Genomic DNA, 17090 nt, shown 5'->3' with positions numbered 1-17090 from the left:
AGAGGTAATTTTATACATTTAAACGAATTTGATGGTCATTTCCCATGCCTAAGTTTGGCTTAAATCAGTGACACGGTCCCTTTAAATTCATATAAAAATGTTCAAATGTTACTTTTGAAACACAGCAATGAATATGACAGTATAAAAATCCCTAAGTTTAGTGCAGAACATTATCGTTCAGTGCTTTCGGATGAGTACTAATTCTGTCAGATCTTCTAACTGGCTGCTCAGCTGTAGGTATAGCAGCAGGTAGGCCAGGTGGTGAATCTGTCGTTGGTACTGGATTCTCTTTCATGGGTGATATCTCGGCCGTCTTCGGTTTCGTCGGTGTTTCAGCATCCTGTAGTGGAGCTCCCTGTTCTTTCTGATCTGGCTTGTTAAAGGGCTTGGTTCTAATTGCACATTTAGTTAGGCTTGTAAACGTTTCCATTGTTACATTTTGTCATCTAACCACCTTATTGTGTCGATATGCAGAAGGTCTCGCTTGTACTGAACTCCCTGTGATGATCTCAATAGCACCTGGTCTCCACAACGAGACATCACCTGATATGGTTCATTCTCATAGCAAGACGACAGCTTGTTTTCATTCTTCTTCTCTAGCGAAACAGTGTCTCCTTCTCTCACATTTCGGTCTCTAGCATGAAACCTCTTGTCGGCGTAGTCCTTACTCGACTGCTTTCTCTGTGTGTCCTGATCACGGATTCCTTGGTCGCTGACTTCTTTTTTCTCCTCTTCCAAATCGACCAGCTCAGGCATTTTGGTTTTAAGCTTACTTCTAAACAACAATTCAGCAGGACTCTTCCCTGTAGTCGAATGTGGCGTTGACCTGTATGCCAACAGGAACCTGTTTAGCTCCTCCCTCCAATTCTTTCCTTTTGCGTGAGCTGCTCTAACAGATTTCAGAAGCGTCTTATTCTGCCTTTCCACTTGGCCATTTGCCCGTGGCCACAGAGGTGTCGTGTCATGGTGCTTAATCTCCGATTCTTTCAAATACCCTTCTACTTCCTTGGACACCAGGTTTGAACCATTGTCGCTGCGCAGGCCTCTGGGCAATCCATGTCTTGCGAATTGGGCATCTAGGCAATGAATGATGGTTTTACTGGAAGTTGATCGGATGACATCGACCTCCATCTCCCCTAACCGTATTTCGGTAGTACAGCACCCGAAAGAAGTTTCTTTCAATCTGCAAAAGGAAGTAGCTCTTGGAAGGGTAGCGGGTCCCTACCACTCCCTGCCCCTGCACAAGTTTCCGTGTCGTCCGGTGGCCGTGGTTCCCAAAAAACATTCAACTGCCTGGCGCACTATCTACAACCTCTGCTACCCCCAGGGCGATAGCATTAATGAGCACATTCCAAAGGACCCCTTATTCCCTTAGATTTTGTGCGGGTCGACGATGCCATCCGTATTCTCCAGCCCCAATACTGATCTTAAATCAACCTTCCGCCTGATACCAAGTCATCTGGACGACTGGAGCTTGCTGGCTAGTCACTGTAGCTGGCTATCCCAATATTATGTAGACATGTACTTACCCTTTGGGCTTCGAAGTGCCCCGTTCCTTTTCAATCAGCTGTCGAACGGGCTTGAATGGATCCTTAAAAGTAACTATGGCCTCCAGCTTGTTATTCACATCGTGGACGGACGACTTCGTCATTGCCGAACCGTCTAAATTGGCATGTTTAACTAGCTTTAGCACTCTGCTACGGGTATTTATGTCCCTTGAGGCCCCTGTCGTAGCGTCCAAGACAATAAGCCCCTCCCAGGAGATTGAGTTCATGGGCATTGCTTTAGACAGCGTCCGCATGGAGGCCCGCTTACCACAGGATAAACTCTCCAGGATCAATGAACTGTTGAACTCTTTCAAAATACGTCGCTCAGTACGCCTGGTAGAGCTACAATCACTCATTGGGACTCTTCAGTTTGCATGCAAGGTGGTGGTGCCCGGGAGAACCTTCCTTCAGCGGGCGATTAATTTGACCAGGAGGGGATCCCAAGCCGTTTCCACCGCATGCGGCTTAATAAGGAGTTCTTTAAGGATCTTGAAATGTGGAAAGTTTTTCTCTTGAACTGGAACGGGCGTTTCCAGCTCAGAATCTAGAACTCTACACCGATGCCGCGGGCTCTTTAGGCTTCGGGGGCTATTTCCAGTGAAGGTGGTTCCAGGGTGGCTGGCCTCCCCACATGCTTTTGAACCAAAAACAGGAAATAGGTATCGAATTGCAAGAACTCTTTCCCATCGTTGTTGCTTGCGTCATGTGGCACCCCTTTCTTTCCGGGAGACGCCTCCAATTCTGGTGTGACAACATATTGGTCGTGTCTAATATAAATTCTAGGCGTTACAAAGTACCACGCATAATGGAGTTGGTCAGGCGGCTCGTGCTCCTTTCTATGCAGCACAACTTTGTAGTCCGGGCTTGCTATGTCCCGGGGTTTCAAATGAGATCGCCGATGCAATCTCCCGCTTTCAGATGCACGCAGTGCTTCCTCGTCCTCGCTCCCGACGCCGACCAGCACTATTCATGGCTAAGATTATACACGTGTAATGCCAAGCTGTGCCGAAGTACAGTTCTTTCTACTGGCATTCCCAGCAGACAACCCTTTAGCTATAAAAGCCCAAACAAACTGTTCACAGTTCACTTTGGTGTTCTGTTGTACAGCTAGCGCAGTTAGCACTTGTTATACTATTGTTTGTCTTCACGACTCCTTCATGCCCCTCGTGAGCCAAACTGACAACTCTTTTGCAAAGAGCTTGCGGTACAACAATTCTCGTTCCCAGTAGAATTGCATGACCGATAAAGGTCAATTCATTGCGCACTGGCAAGTATGACTTGAGAACAATGTCCCATTTTTCTTCGATGAGGCAAATTATGACTGATTGCAACTCTGGATTTTGTGCTACAATCCGTTCAATCTCTTTGATTATCAACGCAGCGGAGACAGCATACAGAGCTACCATGCGTATGTATCCATCGTCCTCCGGGGACTGATCTGAGGCAGGTATATTTGTCAGTCGGGAAAGGGCATCTGCAATAGGAAAAAAAACCCCCCGGGGGGGGGGGCTTATAAGCGGGAGGGCTTATTACCGGAATTTTACGGCATTCTTTCTCGATGACACCTAACAGACTTGATAGTTGTACGGTTGTATATGCAGAACTTAGCGCTCTTTCCGGGCTGAAGGTTTGGACTTCCTTGGAATAGAATATTTTGAGTGCTTCATGGTCTGTTACGAGGTCAAACTGTGGCAGCCCATACAATTAGAAGTGGAAACGTTCACATGCCCAAACTAGGGCTAGTGCTTCTTTCTCGGTTTGACTATAGCGGCCCTCCACTTGGCTCAAACTACGACTTGTGTAACAGACAGCACGACTATCTCCATTCTTCTATTGGACCAGCACTGTTCCAAGCCCCACTGGACTGGCATCTGCAATAACACGAGTAGGTCCCCCCCCAAAAAAAAAACCCTTATCAAAATACCTAAACGCGTTCTTGCAACTTGACTTTTCAATTTCTGAAATGAGTTCTCTTGCTCCTCGCCCCACATAAACAGTTTTCCTTTCCTTGCAAGTCTTCTCAGGGGATCAGCAGTTGTTGTAAAATCGGGTATGAACCTGGCACTGAATCCAACGAGACCCAACAAGCTACGAACCTCTGAGGGTGTCTGCGGTTGAATTGAAAAGTGCTATTAACAGTGTTACAGTTCCTTGTGGCAAGAGTTCCTGCTGGATACCGATGGATTTCAAGATCTGTGGCAGTCGAATATCCTAACAAACAACGACCTGTTTTGACAACAACGAAATCTGCCACAATCTTCGTTTTACCAACACAGTCTTCTGACTGAAACTGACCTTTGATTTCAAGCGCACGACTCACATAAGCATACAACTTTCTTGTGCACAGTTACGCCTGAATGTTAAGTAACTGATGTTTTAACTCCTTAACAGTGTCTATGCTTATACGATTGCTCCCAGGTCCAGAGTCAACCAACACATCCCTGTTTACTGCCCCAATGCTTACACAAAGCACTGGCTCAGCAGAAGCGGCCAAATTTGCATGTCTGCTCTTCTACGGTAAAGGCAAATGAATCATTCTCACCTGGGGGGTTCCAACGATCCCTCTACAAGATTGGCCTGACCTGCTTTTCCTCGACTCTGATGTCTTCCCCTCCCCGTCGTTAAGTGGAATTTGTTTTTTCCAAACTTTGGAATCCTTCCCTCCTTGCAACAGCTAGCATAGTGTCCTACACTTCCGTCCACGAGCTGGACAATTGCCGTCTTTAGCCAAGTAACCTTCTTTTCTACAGTTAAAACAAACCCTTTTACCTTTCGATCCACGCCCAGACCTTTGTTCGACAGCATTAGTCCCTGCTCCAACACTTGCTCCAGGTTCTTGTTGGTCTTGACTTGGCGTAACCGGCATTTGACTCACTTGCTCACGCGAAGCTTCCCACTTTCGGACCTTATCCATCGCAGCCTCTAGCGTAATATTATTCACCTCGAGTAATTTCTTCTTCAGTTCAACATCGGGGAGCTTTTCGATCAGATGATCTGACAAATTTTTTACCAAAGCTGCGCCAAAATTACAGTGACGAGCTTGTTTCCGTAAACGAACCATAAATTTATCAGCGGTCTCCCCCTTGGTCAACGCAAGTTGTCGAAAAACCACAGGTCGCCCAGACGTTGTATTCGATTTAGGTGATTATAAGACAATGTATGAATATACTTTGAAAATTGCTCGAAATAGAACTTGTATTGAAGATTTGAATAAAAATGTATTACCTTATGTTTATCATGCGTTATTTTGACATTTCTGTGCTTCTGGAGTGGGTTTAAAGCCGTTTAGACAAGTTTTTCTTTCCGACGTTGCTTCCCCTAAAGAGAAACGAAAGGCAGGTGACCTAGTTCGCCAACGGTTCGCACTCGAAGCTCCTTAAATACCACAAAAATTGTCGAATCTCACCAAAATTGCTTCAATACAGCCGTCGATAATTCTTCTTTCGATTTCCTTCGCTTAAGGTTCCAAAGTTTATTTTAACCGCCCGAGAAACGCTCGTGTTCGAGCGCTGGGTTTCCACTTTTGCTTTGTCTGAATGCGTGAAAAGTTATCTTGGGCACAAGATTCAAAAATTTAGCTAAGCGACCGCGCCATGGCGACAACGTCGGAAAGAAAAACTCGTCTAAACGGCTTTAAACCCACTCCAGAGGCACAGAAATGTCAAAATAACGCATGATAAACATAAGGTAAGAAATTTTTATTCAAATCTTTCATACAAGTACTATTTCGAGCAATTTTCAAAGTATTCTCATACATTGTCTTATAATTACCTAAATCGAATACACGCCTGGGCGGCTGTGGAAAAAACATGGACTTCGTCCACGGCGCGAAAGTGAGCATCAAGAGGGTCTGGATGGGGTTAACTGACAACTGACAAATGGCCAAAATTTTAACTGACAACTGACAAATCGCCTAAAATCTAACTGACAACTGACATTTGTAGTGGCTTTTACTGACAACTGACAACTGACCAAACTGTCCTAAATAACCCACATGAGCATCGTTAATCCTAAAAAACCCGTTGTAAATAACACTCTTTGACTCTTTTCGTCAAACAAATGTACGTTTTATACGAATCTCAGCAGCGGGACGCTAGGGTTTCATATTTCGTTAATGATTCACTGTATGACCCATGTACATCAGGGTCATATTACCAGCTACGATCTCAAAGTTACGCTGAACACGCGCCAGTTTATGCAATGGCCGCCAATGCTGGCGTTGTAAAAGCTATTGTAAGCTTTTACAGAGTTGACTCGAACTCGGCTTTCGATCGATTTAGAAGCCGTATTCCGATAAATGATGTAAATACAGTTCATGCGCTCAAAAAGCACCTTGTGGCATTCCTTGGCCTCAAAGATTTAACTAGAAAATGCGGCCTTGGTGACTTTGACATCAAGCTTTTCCGAATGGCACCGAATGAGAGTGGGAAAAGCGACAACTTCGCCATCACCACAGACGACCAGTGGAAGCTCGAACTACCAAGCTTACTGGATAGCACAGGAAGCGAAATGAACAGTATGTATTATAAGTGCATTTGTATTTTGTATTGATATAAATATGAATTATGCCAGTTAGTCCAGAAATCCTACCAGGTACGACTACGTGTTTCTTGTTCCGATTTTGGTTGCAATGTACGATGTGTTTGATACTTAATTATTTCTCTTGGCGTTATATATGTTATAATTACTGTGGCACTGTGTATATAAAACTAAATTTTGAAACGTTGCGGCAATGTGAACCACCGAGCGCGTTTGTTTCAGGTAGAAATCTGGTTATAATGCATGTACATGTCACATTTCAGTCGTATCAGTTGACCATTATGTAATTCAAGGGTTAAAACAGTGGCTAAAAATAGCGGTAATTCACAGCTAAAAACAAAATGTTACTGAAAACACTTCGCACTGCAAATGTAATACCAATCCATTAGAAATACCAATTCACTAATGATTATCATAACTCTCAGGGTCAATTCCTTGGATTATCGACACTTTTTCATGCTGACTCAAATATCATCGTCCCTGCTGCATGTCCCCTCAGTGTGAACAACGCATGATTTTGTCGCTGCTTCATATTGCTGCAACATGTCCCTGCGTCTTGACCCCACGTGTGCGGAGACCTTTATACATTATTTTTGAGTATAATGCACATTTTTTATTACAGACCAGTACAGGTTTTCATACTTCCACCGTGGAAACTCGGCTTTATTAGAAGCCAGCTTTTTCAATCGAGAAAATACGATACTCGCGGTTTTACTCAAATTCTCAAGATATTTTATTTTGCTCCGTAAACTCTTCTTGATATTTATTAAGGTCTATTAAGTATAAAGTGTTGAAGATAAATAGGTAGATTTAGACTGATATAGGTGATCATCGGTAGGCAAGTTAACGCTTAAATTTTTATCTCAGGTTGTAATGCAATTGCAATGGTTTTAACTCCAAATCTGAGAAACAATAGTTCTTTAAGTAAGAATCTTGAATTAACGATATACTTTACGTTATATGTGCCAATCGAGCTAGCTTTTGGGTCAGAAGTAAATAATTTAGTTACACGGTTAATTATTAACAGTCAAGTAACAGACAACTGACAAATGGCCTAAAATTTAACTGACAACTGACAAATCGCCTAAAATTTAACTGACAACTGACATTTGTACCCCCCCATCCAGTCCCTCCATCAAGCGTACGAAGACACACTACATACTCGTTACCCTCCTCGGCATTGATCGGTCCTGAATCCGGAACGACTTCGAAAATATCTTGGACTTCCATGCCCGCTAAATGAAGTAATTGAGCTTTCTTTCGAGAGGCGTTCGTAATTCCTTTGCCATCGATGTAATATTGGTAAAATCGCTTCCACTGTCGCCACCGTTTGGCGACCTGAAAGGAAGAACCGGTTAAATCTTAGGGCGACAACGCTCGTTCCACTGAGTGCGACATCCTCGTCGCCAATTTTTAGTGTTCAAAGGCCACAAAGGCTTACAGCTGCTTTTAAAGCAGAACACACGCCCGTACACACAGTACATGCTTTCCCGCTCACTACACACTCTTCGCATCCCGGATGTACTCTTATGAGTAACCGCTGGGCTACATGTAATACACTACTACAGCCTCCCACTGCCACCCACTCCAAATGACCCCTTTTTCGCCAAATTTAGGGTATTCCTCGACAGTCTTTTATCATCCATGCAAATACCGAGAGATTGGGAAGCAGAGACATGTTCGTAACGCCTAACTTAAAGTCACGAGAATAGCCAAAGTTGGCAACGTTATAATCAGAAGCAGTACTTTCAAATTTAGTTTTTGAGGCGATTAAAACTAATTTATTTGATATGAGCTAGTTTTAAATATTCTCATTATAACAATTTTTACCATTTTGTAATTTAAAAAAAATTCGGCCAGCCAGAGAAACAGACAAGACGGGTTAACAAGAACAACGTAAAATACCAGTAAACGAAGCATTAACCTTCAGTTAATCAGTTTAGTTTATGGAACGAGAATTGGTACGTTCAAAGTCAAAAAGTCAGTCGGTTTTATATTCGGCATAAACATTAGAGTTCAAGCTCAATAAGTAAGTAAGTAAGTAATTTGCCTTTATTTAAAAACACGATTTGGATAAAAGCTTACAGCTTGTGGGGTCTTGTAAATTAAAAGTATTAAAAGTTAAAAATATTTACAATTAATTAGGCTATTTACATTTGTATTTGATTTTAAAATTCATTTATAGTCTGCCCTTTTAGTTTTGCAAAAAGTTGTATTTTAATATTTTGATCATTATCCAGTTTGTAGCAGTTCTAAACAGGTTAAACTGTTGTTACCAATGATTGGGCATTTGTTTGGTACCATTATTGTAGGAGCAACTGTAAAGGGTTTGCAGTACTGATCCATCAAAGTATAAGAGATGGAAAGTGCTGGAAACCGTTGATAGCCTCCTTAATTAAATACTTGTCAGATGCATGTACTTACAACCCATTTAGACTTGATAGGTTCTCAAATATTCCTTCAGGCAGCACTTCTATTTTATTGTGTCTAAGCAACCTGCGAAAAACAAAATCACATATTGTACGATTACAGTAAGACAGATCGACCCTTATATGCCACACCTTTAAGATGATTAAAAGTATCGACCCCTCGAACGAAGCTACCCACCAGAAGTAATGAAAGGAAAACACTGTTAAATGTGACAGTAACAATGGTTGTTACTTTCAAAACTTTACGGCCGTTTGCCCTTAAATTAATCCGTAATCAGTAATCGAGCGAAAGCTGGATAAGCAAATTATATACAGTGATATATTGTCATATTTGCATCAAGCCACCAATAATAATTATTGTCACCAATTGTAATTATTATGTGGCCCACGACAGTTAAAACTTAAATTATTTGTTATGAGCCACTTTTAAGAAGTTTTCTGTAATTCAGCAACATTTTGACTGACAGACACACACACACACAGACAGTCGGACAAACAGGCAAACAGACAGTCAGACAGACTAGACAGACAGACAGACAGGCAGGCAGGCATGCAGCAGCCAGGGAGTTGGACAGAAAAAAAAAAACAGGCAAGCAGACATACAGGGTGATATACCTCCAGTCTGACAAAGGCATCCCCTTTTCGTAATAGCCTCCTGTATAGTAATCCCCACCCACATCACCAAGAGTAAGTGTAGTTATTTTCGCTGAGATGCCTGTGTACCCAGTCCCTCTTGCGTCAGGAACACGAGTGATGAAAGGACTCCTTAGGCTATCTTTGAACTTCTTTGTATTGTTTAGGGTTAAAGTGAATCGTGCTGTTAAGTCTGTTGTATATTAACTGCATCGAAGCTGAAATATGGTTCGAACTGTCAAAAATCTGATATATATGAACATTTCCTTGTATAGTAACTGATTGCGTGTTTTGGCAAAAAACTGTCAAAGTGAAGTTGGGATCACCACCTTACTCGACCTGTTTGCTGTACCTGTAAAATTTCTACCGTTATAAGCGTTGATCATATTGGACTTTGCTCCTTTGCGATGCAAAATGTGCGGATACTGATGAACTGCTTATCCGTTAAATTTGGTACCAGTTCGAGGTGAATGGCTCGGGTTAAAGATCTTGGTTTGCGCCCGACTCTTAAAGAATAATCCGTACACTGCCGTCGCAGTTACTGTGCCAACAGTATCACCGAAGACATGTAAACAAAAAATGGACTGCCTTTGGCTGTAGCTAGCCTGCAGGAAATTCTTACTTTATAAATTAGGTATTCCTTGAACTTGCAACACTGTTTTACCAGTTTCTCTATTTCCGTCCCCCGGTAGGTATTGCACGCAAACCTCTCTGCGAGTCGATTTGTAGTATAGATCGTCTTACCCAAGCTGTTGGACTTGCCACTTCAAAGAAGCAAAAGCCCTACAGCCTCATTACTCAGGCTGTGGGCTAGAAAGCTTGCCACTCCAAGAGGTTCAATTACTTATGCCTAACTACTCAGAGTTTCTCTCTAACTAGTTTCCACAGAGCCTTTAGTAAAGATCACGACCATGGTATCTTTCTGCTTGCTCCAAAAATAGTCTCGGTAACTTTGCTTTTTTGGCTTTCACGCACAAATTTTCCTTGTCATATATTTTCCCTTCGTCTCTCAATTGAGCGTTAGCCACCACCACATAAGAGTGGCATGTATGTAGTTTAAACTCCGCTTCTCAATATTCTAAGACTGTAACCTTTTCAAATTATAAATTGCGCCCTGGGCAGTGGTAATTCTTCCACTAACGATCCACAAAATCTTCGTGATATTTGGCTTTCAAGTTTTCTAGCTGTTGCTTTAGAGTTCCACCAAGAAGAAACAGTGGCTGTGTTAAACCTAACAACGGACAAGTAAATATCAAAGCCTAAAACATGTGTGTACCTGCAAGACTAACTGCTAAAAATCGCCACAAAGCGCAACAGCTAGCTTTGAAACGGTTTTGAACCAGCACAATCCAGAGTATGTTTTAGAGTGGAGGCTCAGTCTCCAATCTACAATCGTTTAAGGAGGAACTAGTTTGATATTCCTTAGCTGATGCGTCGAAGATGATTCGTATATTTGTGCTTTCTGCTTTTTTCTCTTGTGCTGCTTCGTAGCGAGTCTTACAAGGGCGGTCTCTGGCACGGTTCACGGGTAAAAAAATAAAAATAAATAACGGAACATGGATATTAAAAATTCATTTTTCAGAATGACGAAAATAAGCAAGTAACGTACAATTTTTTTTTTTTCCCCAAACAAATCCTTATTTTCGAAAAAAAAATTTAATCGCCAAAAAAAACCCACCATTTATAAATAAAACCCCTTTTTCCTAAAAAAATAACCTCCCACGATTCCTTCCTCCAGTTGGTCTTGGATTTCATTAATTAATAATTTGTCGCCAATGTTAAGCTCTGTGCTATTGGCGTGCTATGTCTATAAATTTTCATTTTTTTATTCTTTAGTTTTCTTTTTCTTGACATCACTTTTGGCCAATCTCTGAGGGAGCAACAGATTTCGACATTGACCAAGACTACGTTGACATTCTAGAAAGAAACCTGAACAGACTAGAACGCCTTTTTCTGGACGTTTTGCATTCTAATCGACACCGAAACTCCGTAAACGAACATTTACAGAATGATTCTATTTTGCATAATTCTATTTTGTGCCGCAGGTTTGCAAGTGCTTACTTTATTCTTTCGCTCCTAAACATTTACATTTCCCACAAGTTTAGTTACCTTTGTCTGCATCTTTGGAGACTAATAAGACCCGATTGTACATGCAGTGAAACTGTTTCAAACTACGTCTGACGAAGGCAACAGAACGTTTGCCAAATATTTAGTTTCTGAAAAGTGTTTATAAGATCATTTTTACATTTTTAGATCAGTTTAAAAAAGTTTTTTAGCTAACTTGATAAACACTGATCGCCCAAATAACAAACTCTGACATGTTTTCTGGAAAAGACGCCTAATATTAATTTCATAAGACAAAAACAACAAGGATTAGCTCCAAATTTAATTCCTTGAAAAATCTTCCTGCCGGAAGATTTTTTTAATGCCAAGAACCAAGAGAGTATAAGACAGCGCGCGTACAAAAGCGGCCTACCTTCTGTATGAGTTGACGGCTTTTCTTAAACTTAAGGAACTTGTCATGAATTTAAGCCAAATTTAAAAATGAAAAAAATGGCCACAGAATTAAGTGAAACATAAAATAAACCACTTAACGGATTGCGGTATGGTTCTTTGTCGACATTTTCATAGCGAGTAATTGGCAAAACTAAACCAAGCCGTGACACTAGTCCTTTTAACTTATATTATAATAAGATTGACGAAAAGAACGAAAAATGCTGACAAACGTACAACTCTGCCAAGCTCGTTTGCTTCGTCAATAACCCTGTGGGTAGATATGGAATTTTATTGGATGACAAGTCCCTGAAATAAAAGGAGACAAATTATCGTCAGCACAGGGCAATAAAAATTTTTTAAAAGAGACATGTTGTTACAAAGTAGCGCTTCGTTTGCAACAATATGAAAGAAGATTAACTGTACATGTTAATGAGAGCGCTGCTGTTCTGCTTTCTAGCAATGGTACTTTTAAAAATCTGGTGTAATTGAACAACACTCTTTCAATAATTACCATCCCAAGTTTTGTGCGAAAATGCAAAACTTTGGTAAATTCAGAGGCTAAAAATGCATCTTGGTGTGTTGGACGTCAAGTCAAAATGACCAGATACTATCAAAATATTAAGTAAAAAAATTTGGCAAATGAGGCTTGCGCTGGCAAAGACGAAAGTTCGTCGCTGTTGTCAAATTGGCAAAATATTAATTTTAAATGGTGAATATCCAAACGATCGATTTACTTGATTGAACAAGGTAAAAAGAACAAGTAAAATACGGCCTAAATGTTTTCCAAAACGGGAAAAAAAAGGAAAACACCACCCAAAAAAAATTGGCTATTTCACGTTTTATGCATAAAAACTAAAAAAAAATTGTTCTCACTGACTAAAACTGTAAAGAATATCTGGCTTTTCAGTTAAAAATGCTATAACCTTCTTAACACAAATTGAAAAGGGCGTCCAGATGTAAATATTTTTTCTTTTTTTAAAGAAGGCGATAACCCACTAGTGATTCAGAACAGGATTTTGTACATGTCGGGAGTGTACATGTGTTTGTTAGTCGAATTCGGTTTCGAATAGAATGTAACGCTTTTGAAAACAGTCTGATCACAAGAACAACGGCTATAATCTTTACGTCGTCGAAATCGAATTCTCGATTGTTTTGCATGCAACAGAGAGTTCTTGCACCAATAGAAAGTTCTAGCTTGTCAACCGTAAAAACAGCTCTTTTTTGCTCTCTTGTTCTAGATCTTAACGCTCGTGATGTTTGTCTTATATAAACTCTCTCACAGTCTCTGCAGTTAGTTTTATAAACTGCTCCCGTCGATAGATCTTGAGCACACTTTTTAAAGGAGCTACGTCACGAGAATTTTGCAGATTTTTGAACTAAACTGTTCCGAAATTAATTAGTGATAGCGACTTAACCCATGAAAAACATTTTTTGAACATCGATCTCATGGGAGATACAGCCTTAATTTGTAGATAATCATAATCAAACTTCGGCACAAATATCGATCTTTTACGACACGCGAAACTGAAAACTTTGAAAAGTTTAGCCTTACTGAATTTTTCAATTGCAATCCATTTTCATCCTAGCCATCCGCAGCCAAAAATGCTTGTTAAATTCGTTGCTTTAATATAGCAATTTTTAATGAAAATGGACCATTGTGCAACTTTTTGTGTGTGTGCGTGTTCGATTTTGTTCGATTGTCGAAATCAATCGAACTCAATCCAAAGTATAAGTTCGATAAAGTTTGATTAAAATTCATGCCAGGCGATCAGTCCCTAGTCACGCATTTTACAACACGTAGTCTTGTTTTTAAACGTTTACAGAGAATCTTCTGGAAGGAAAAAAAAACACGATTTACAGTCACATTTAACTTGAAATAACAACAGTCATTTCGCAATTCTCATAGAAAAGTCGTTTCACAGTTCACAACAGTGTAACCAAATCACGTTTACGAGAAAAAAAAAATTACACAATTTACGGAAAAAGGGCCTTTCATCGATCATAATAAAACCCTTTACCACTTTACCACTCTCGCACATGTGTGAGTAATATTTTTGACAGACCTTTCCGCGAAAAATGAGGATTCTCAGTTACAACTGAGCAAAAGAACTGTTGATGTTGACCCATGTTGAATATGAAGAAAGCTAATTCTAAATCAAAGTTGTCAAAACATATTGACGTGATGCTGGTCACGTAACAGCGAGTATATATCCCGCCCTGCCTCGTCCCCAGGCGCTGATCGGCCAGATGGTTAAAGTCAGGCGGGAAAGCAGGGAGCGCGAGGGTTGATGCCTCGGCTGTGTCCTTTTTCCCGTCCGCATTAGTCCCACAACGCCAAGCGAACCGTGCACGTCAGTCCCACAACGACAAGCGAACCGTGCACAAAGGAGAAGGACGCCTGGGGACGAGCCAGTAGTCCGCCTGAGTTTAGGCTCGGTTTATACGTCGAATTTCGCGTTTGCCGAATCCAATTCGGGAATTAAGTGTTTGCGAATTTCGACGTTTCAATCGATTAAATACGACTTCTGTCGCATCGTCGACTGGGCCAGTCGAATATTTGACAGAGGTTCGACAGTCGCTTTATACGACGAACTTGACATGTGCCGAATCGAATGCATAAATTAATCAAAATGATTTAAATTATGTTTAACTCACAATTCTTCATTTTTTCCTAAATGCTATGAGCGCATCGACAGAAACAAAATGGCGGAATCGGGTGCGATGTGCAGCTCTTGTTTTTCTCCTACCAAATACACATGTTTAAAACGCGCTTTTCCATTCTGCATCAAGGGCTTGGGTTTTGAAAAATAGCCAATCAAAAACTTTGAAACTATTTGAATTCCCTTTGTCTTCAGAGCCCTTCGTTTCTCATGCCAAGACCCACCGGCTAAGAGACGCGAAAAGGACTATGGTGACGAGAATGAAACTCGCTCATGAATTAACTGCGACTCTTCAAATTCGGGTATTAAATTCGGCAGATGTGAAATGCGAGGTTTATAATGGGCCACCAACTTGTCACTTAGATTTAAAGGTGCGTGCATCTATTTCTTTTCCGTTTTATACATAATATTAAAAGAACAAAATCAAAATTGACTAACAACATATTAAGGACGTTCGCGCTAATTGTATCTGTGCGTCCGACATACCAAGATACATTGTAAGCTTCTGAAGTTACTCAATTTTAGCATTTTCACGTAAAGCTTGGGATGGCAATTAAAAGTTATCATCTCAGACTTTTTAACAAATTGCCGTGCAAATCATTACACCTTGATCCGTTTTATTTTAATCAATGTGTAATAATTCGAGGAGGAATCATTAAACTTTTTATTTACAGGAAAAGATTATTTGAAATTGGCTGGCTTCTACGTTCAAAACGATTTTTGATGTACTTACAGCACTCGCAAAGCCATGAGAGAAGAAAAAATTTCGGCTGTTAAATTCTGAAGTTGATTGTCTTTTACGATTCTAGGAGAAAAACAAACATTCAAACAATCAAAAACCATCCAGATGTTATTTCTGTTTACTTTTCCACGTTTACTTATTGATCCCTGCCTAATCCTAGCGCTAATTGTAATAAATAAGAAAATGAAAGAGAACTGAGTTATCAAAATTGGCTGACTTCTTTGATGTTGGCTGGCTTCTTCGTTAAAAGCGATTGTTAATTTTGACGTACTTACAGCGTTTGCAAGGCCAGGAGAGGTGAGAAGATATCTGCTGTTAAATTCTGAATACGGTTGTTTTGTAAGTTTCTACGAGGAGAAAAAACAAAATACGAACAACAAAATCATCCAGATGTTTTTCTTTTTGTTAATTTTCCACGTTCACGTATATTAATAACACCTGCCTTATCCAGACCTAATAATAAGAAAGTGAAAGAAAACTGAGTTATTTAAAATTACTTAATACTCTTGGTCATTCCAGGAAAGGCAACCTTTGTTCCTGTTTTACCGTATTTGTTTTATTGTGATACTTTGGATTCCTTCACGAATCAGGGAGTAAGGACGTCGTTAAATAAGGCGTACAAATTTCTTGATTTTGTTGTATCTAAATGGCAAATGCAACCACGTACTTAGCATAATTTGCTTGGGGGACAAAACTTAAAGCGTTTATGGAGGCTAAACTTTAAGCGTTAATTTTGGTGAAAGGCGACATTAGGGACTTGCGATTGATGTAGTTACATTTATAAATTAACATACAGCGTATTAAGTCCCTTCAAGTCAGCAAAGGCGTCTAAAGATATACTACTGATTTCATTCAGCTGTAGATCTCTGTTAAAAAATAGAGAAAAAAAACAATGAATAAATCGGAATGAGTCGCAGCAAAAACACGTCTTCTAAAATAAACTTATTGTAGCGGATGCCTTAAATTCGGTTGTTTTTTATGTTACTAAAGTACATAAGATTCGGATTCAGGACTAATTAAATCATGAACGTTATAGTTAATTAAGTTAAATTAATTTTTGCGCAGTATTTCCATTATTGGTAGTATATCGAATAGCGTAAGTATGGCGTAAGAAGTAGTATTTAGAATAATGCAATCCTAAAAGCGAAGCACACCACTTAATTATATTTTTATTATTGTAGAATTTACAATAGTGTTAACTTTCCATTCTGGTTTTTAAGCGAAGCGACAAAAAAAATTATGGTACTGTCTTACGGCACAGCAAAATTTGCTCACCGGACAGTTATCTTTAAGCAGAACAAAATTGATTTACGGCAAAAGAAAACAACTCGCAAAAAAATCACGGCAAGAGAAATTCGACTCTGATCGGTACAGATTTAATCAAGCCTAAAACCGGAGCTCCCCAGTTATTCATTATTTACAGGACTTTACAATAATATATTTAACGTGGTAACTAAGCGTACAAAATATTTAAAGTACGGTGGCCCATAGAATAAATTGAATACCGACTAACGGAAAACAGGTATTCAACTCATGGTAAAAGAAAATTAACTCACCGCAAAAGAAAATCAATCACGGCAAAAGAAAATAAACTTATATATAAAACTCACGCCAAAAAATCAGCTCATGAACCGAGCAAAAGACAATAAACCCGCTCAAAAAAGAAATAAAATTTCGGCAAAAGAAAATTTACTCAACGCAAAAGAGAATCAATTTACGGCAAATGAAGAAAATCAAGTTATGACGAAAGAAAATCATCTCAGGGTAAAACAAACTCAGCTTACAGTAAGAGAAAATCAACTCACGGCAAAAGATAATTACTCTCTGTGAGACAAGAAAATCAACTCACGGCAAAAGAAAATCGCCTCACAACAAACGAAAACTAATGCACAGCAAAGGAAACTCAACGCACGGTAATATAAAATCACTGATTGACGACAAAGGAAAATCTGCGTTATGGCAAAAGACAATGTCTGCGTTATGGCAAATTAACTCAAAGGCAAAAGAAAATCAACTTAAGGCAAAAAAAATCAACTAATCGATT

The 17090-nt window shown here is 39.9% G+C and overlaps 1 protein-coding gene across 1 annotated transcript in view; it reads right to left on the bottom strand.

Moving 5' to 3' along the window:
* LOC144640136 (uncharacterized) overlaps nt 1-17090 on the bottom strand; it is an 83035-nt gene that overhangs the window by 49641 nt on the left and 16304 nt on the right. The window contains exons 7-11 of the mRNA XM_078499345.1: nt 15841-15912; nt 15322-15393; nt 15038-15109; nt 11879-11950; nt 8511-8582 (exon numbers count right to left, since the gene is read on the bottom strand). Of these exons, the coding sequence (XP_078355471.1) occupies nt 8511-8582; nt 11879-11950; nt 15038-15109; nt 15322-15393; nt 15841-15912 (360 nt within the window). The remainder of the gene's footprint in view (nt 1-8510; nt 8583-11878; nt 11951-15037; nt 15110-15321; nt 15394-15840; nt 15913-17090) is intronic.

This window comes from Oculina patagonica, unplaced genomic scaffold (assembly GCF_052425735.1).
Source record: "Oculina patagonica isolate OP01 unplaced genomic scaffold, crgOcupat unplaced2, whole genome shotgun sequence".
NCBI lineage: Eukaryota > Metazoa > Cnidaria > Anthozoa > Scleractinia > Oculinidae > Oculina > Oculina patagonica.
This window is presented reverse-complemented; position numbering and strand designations above follow the sequence as displayed.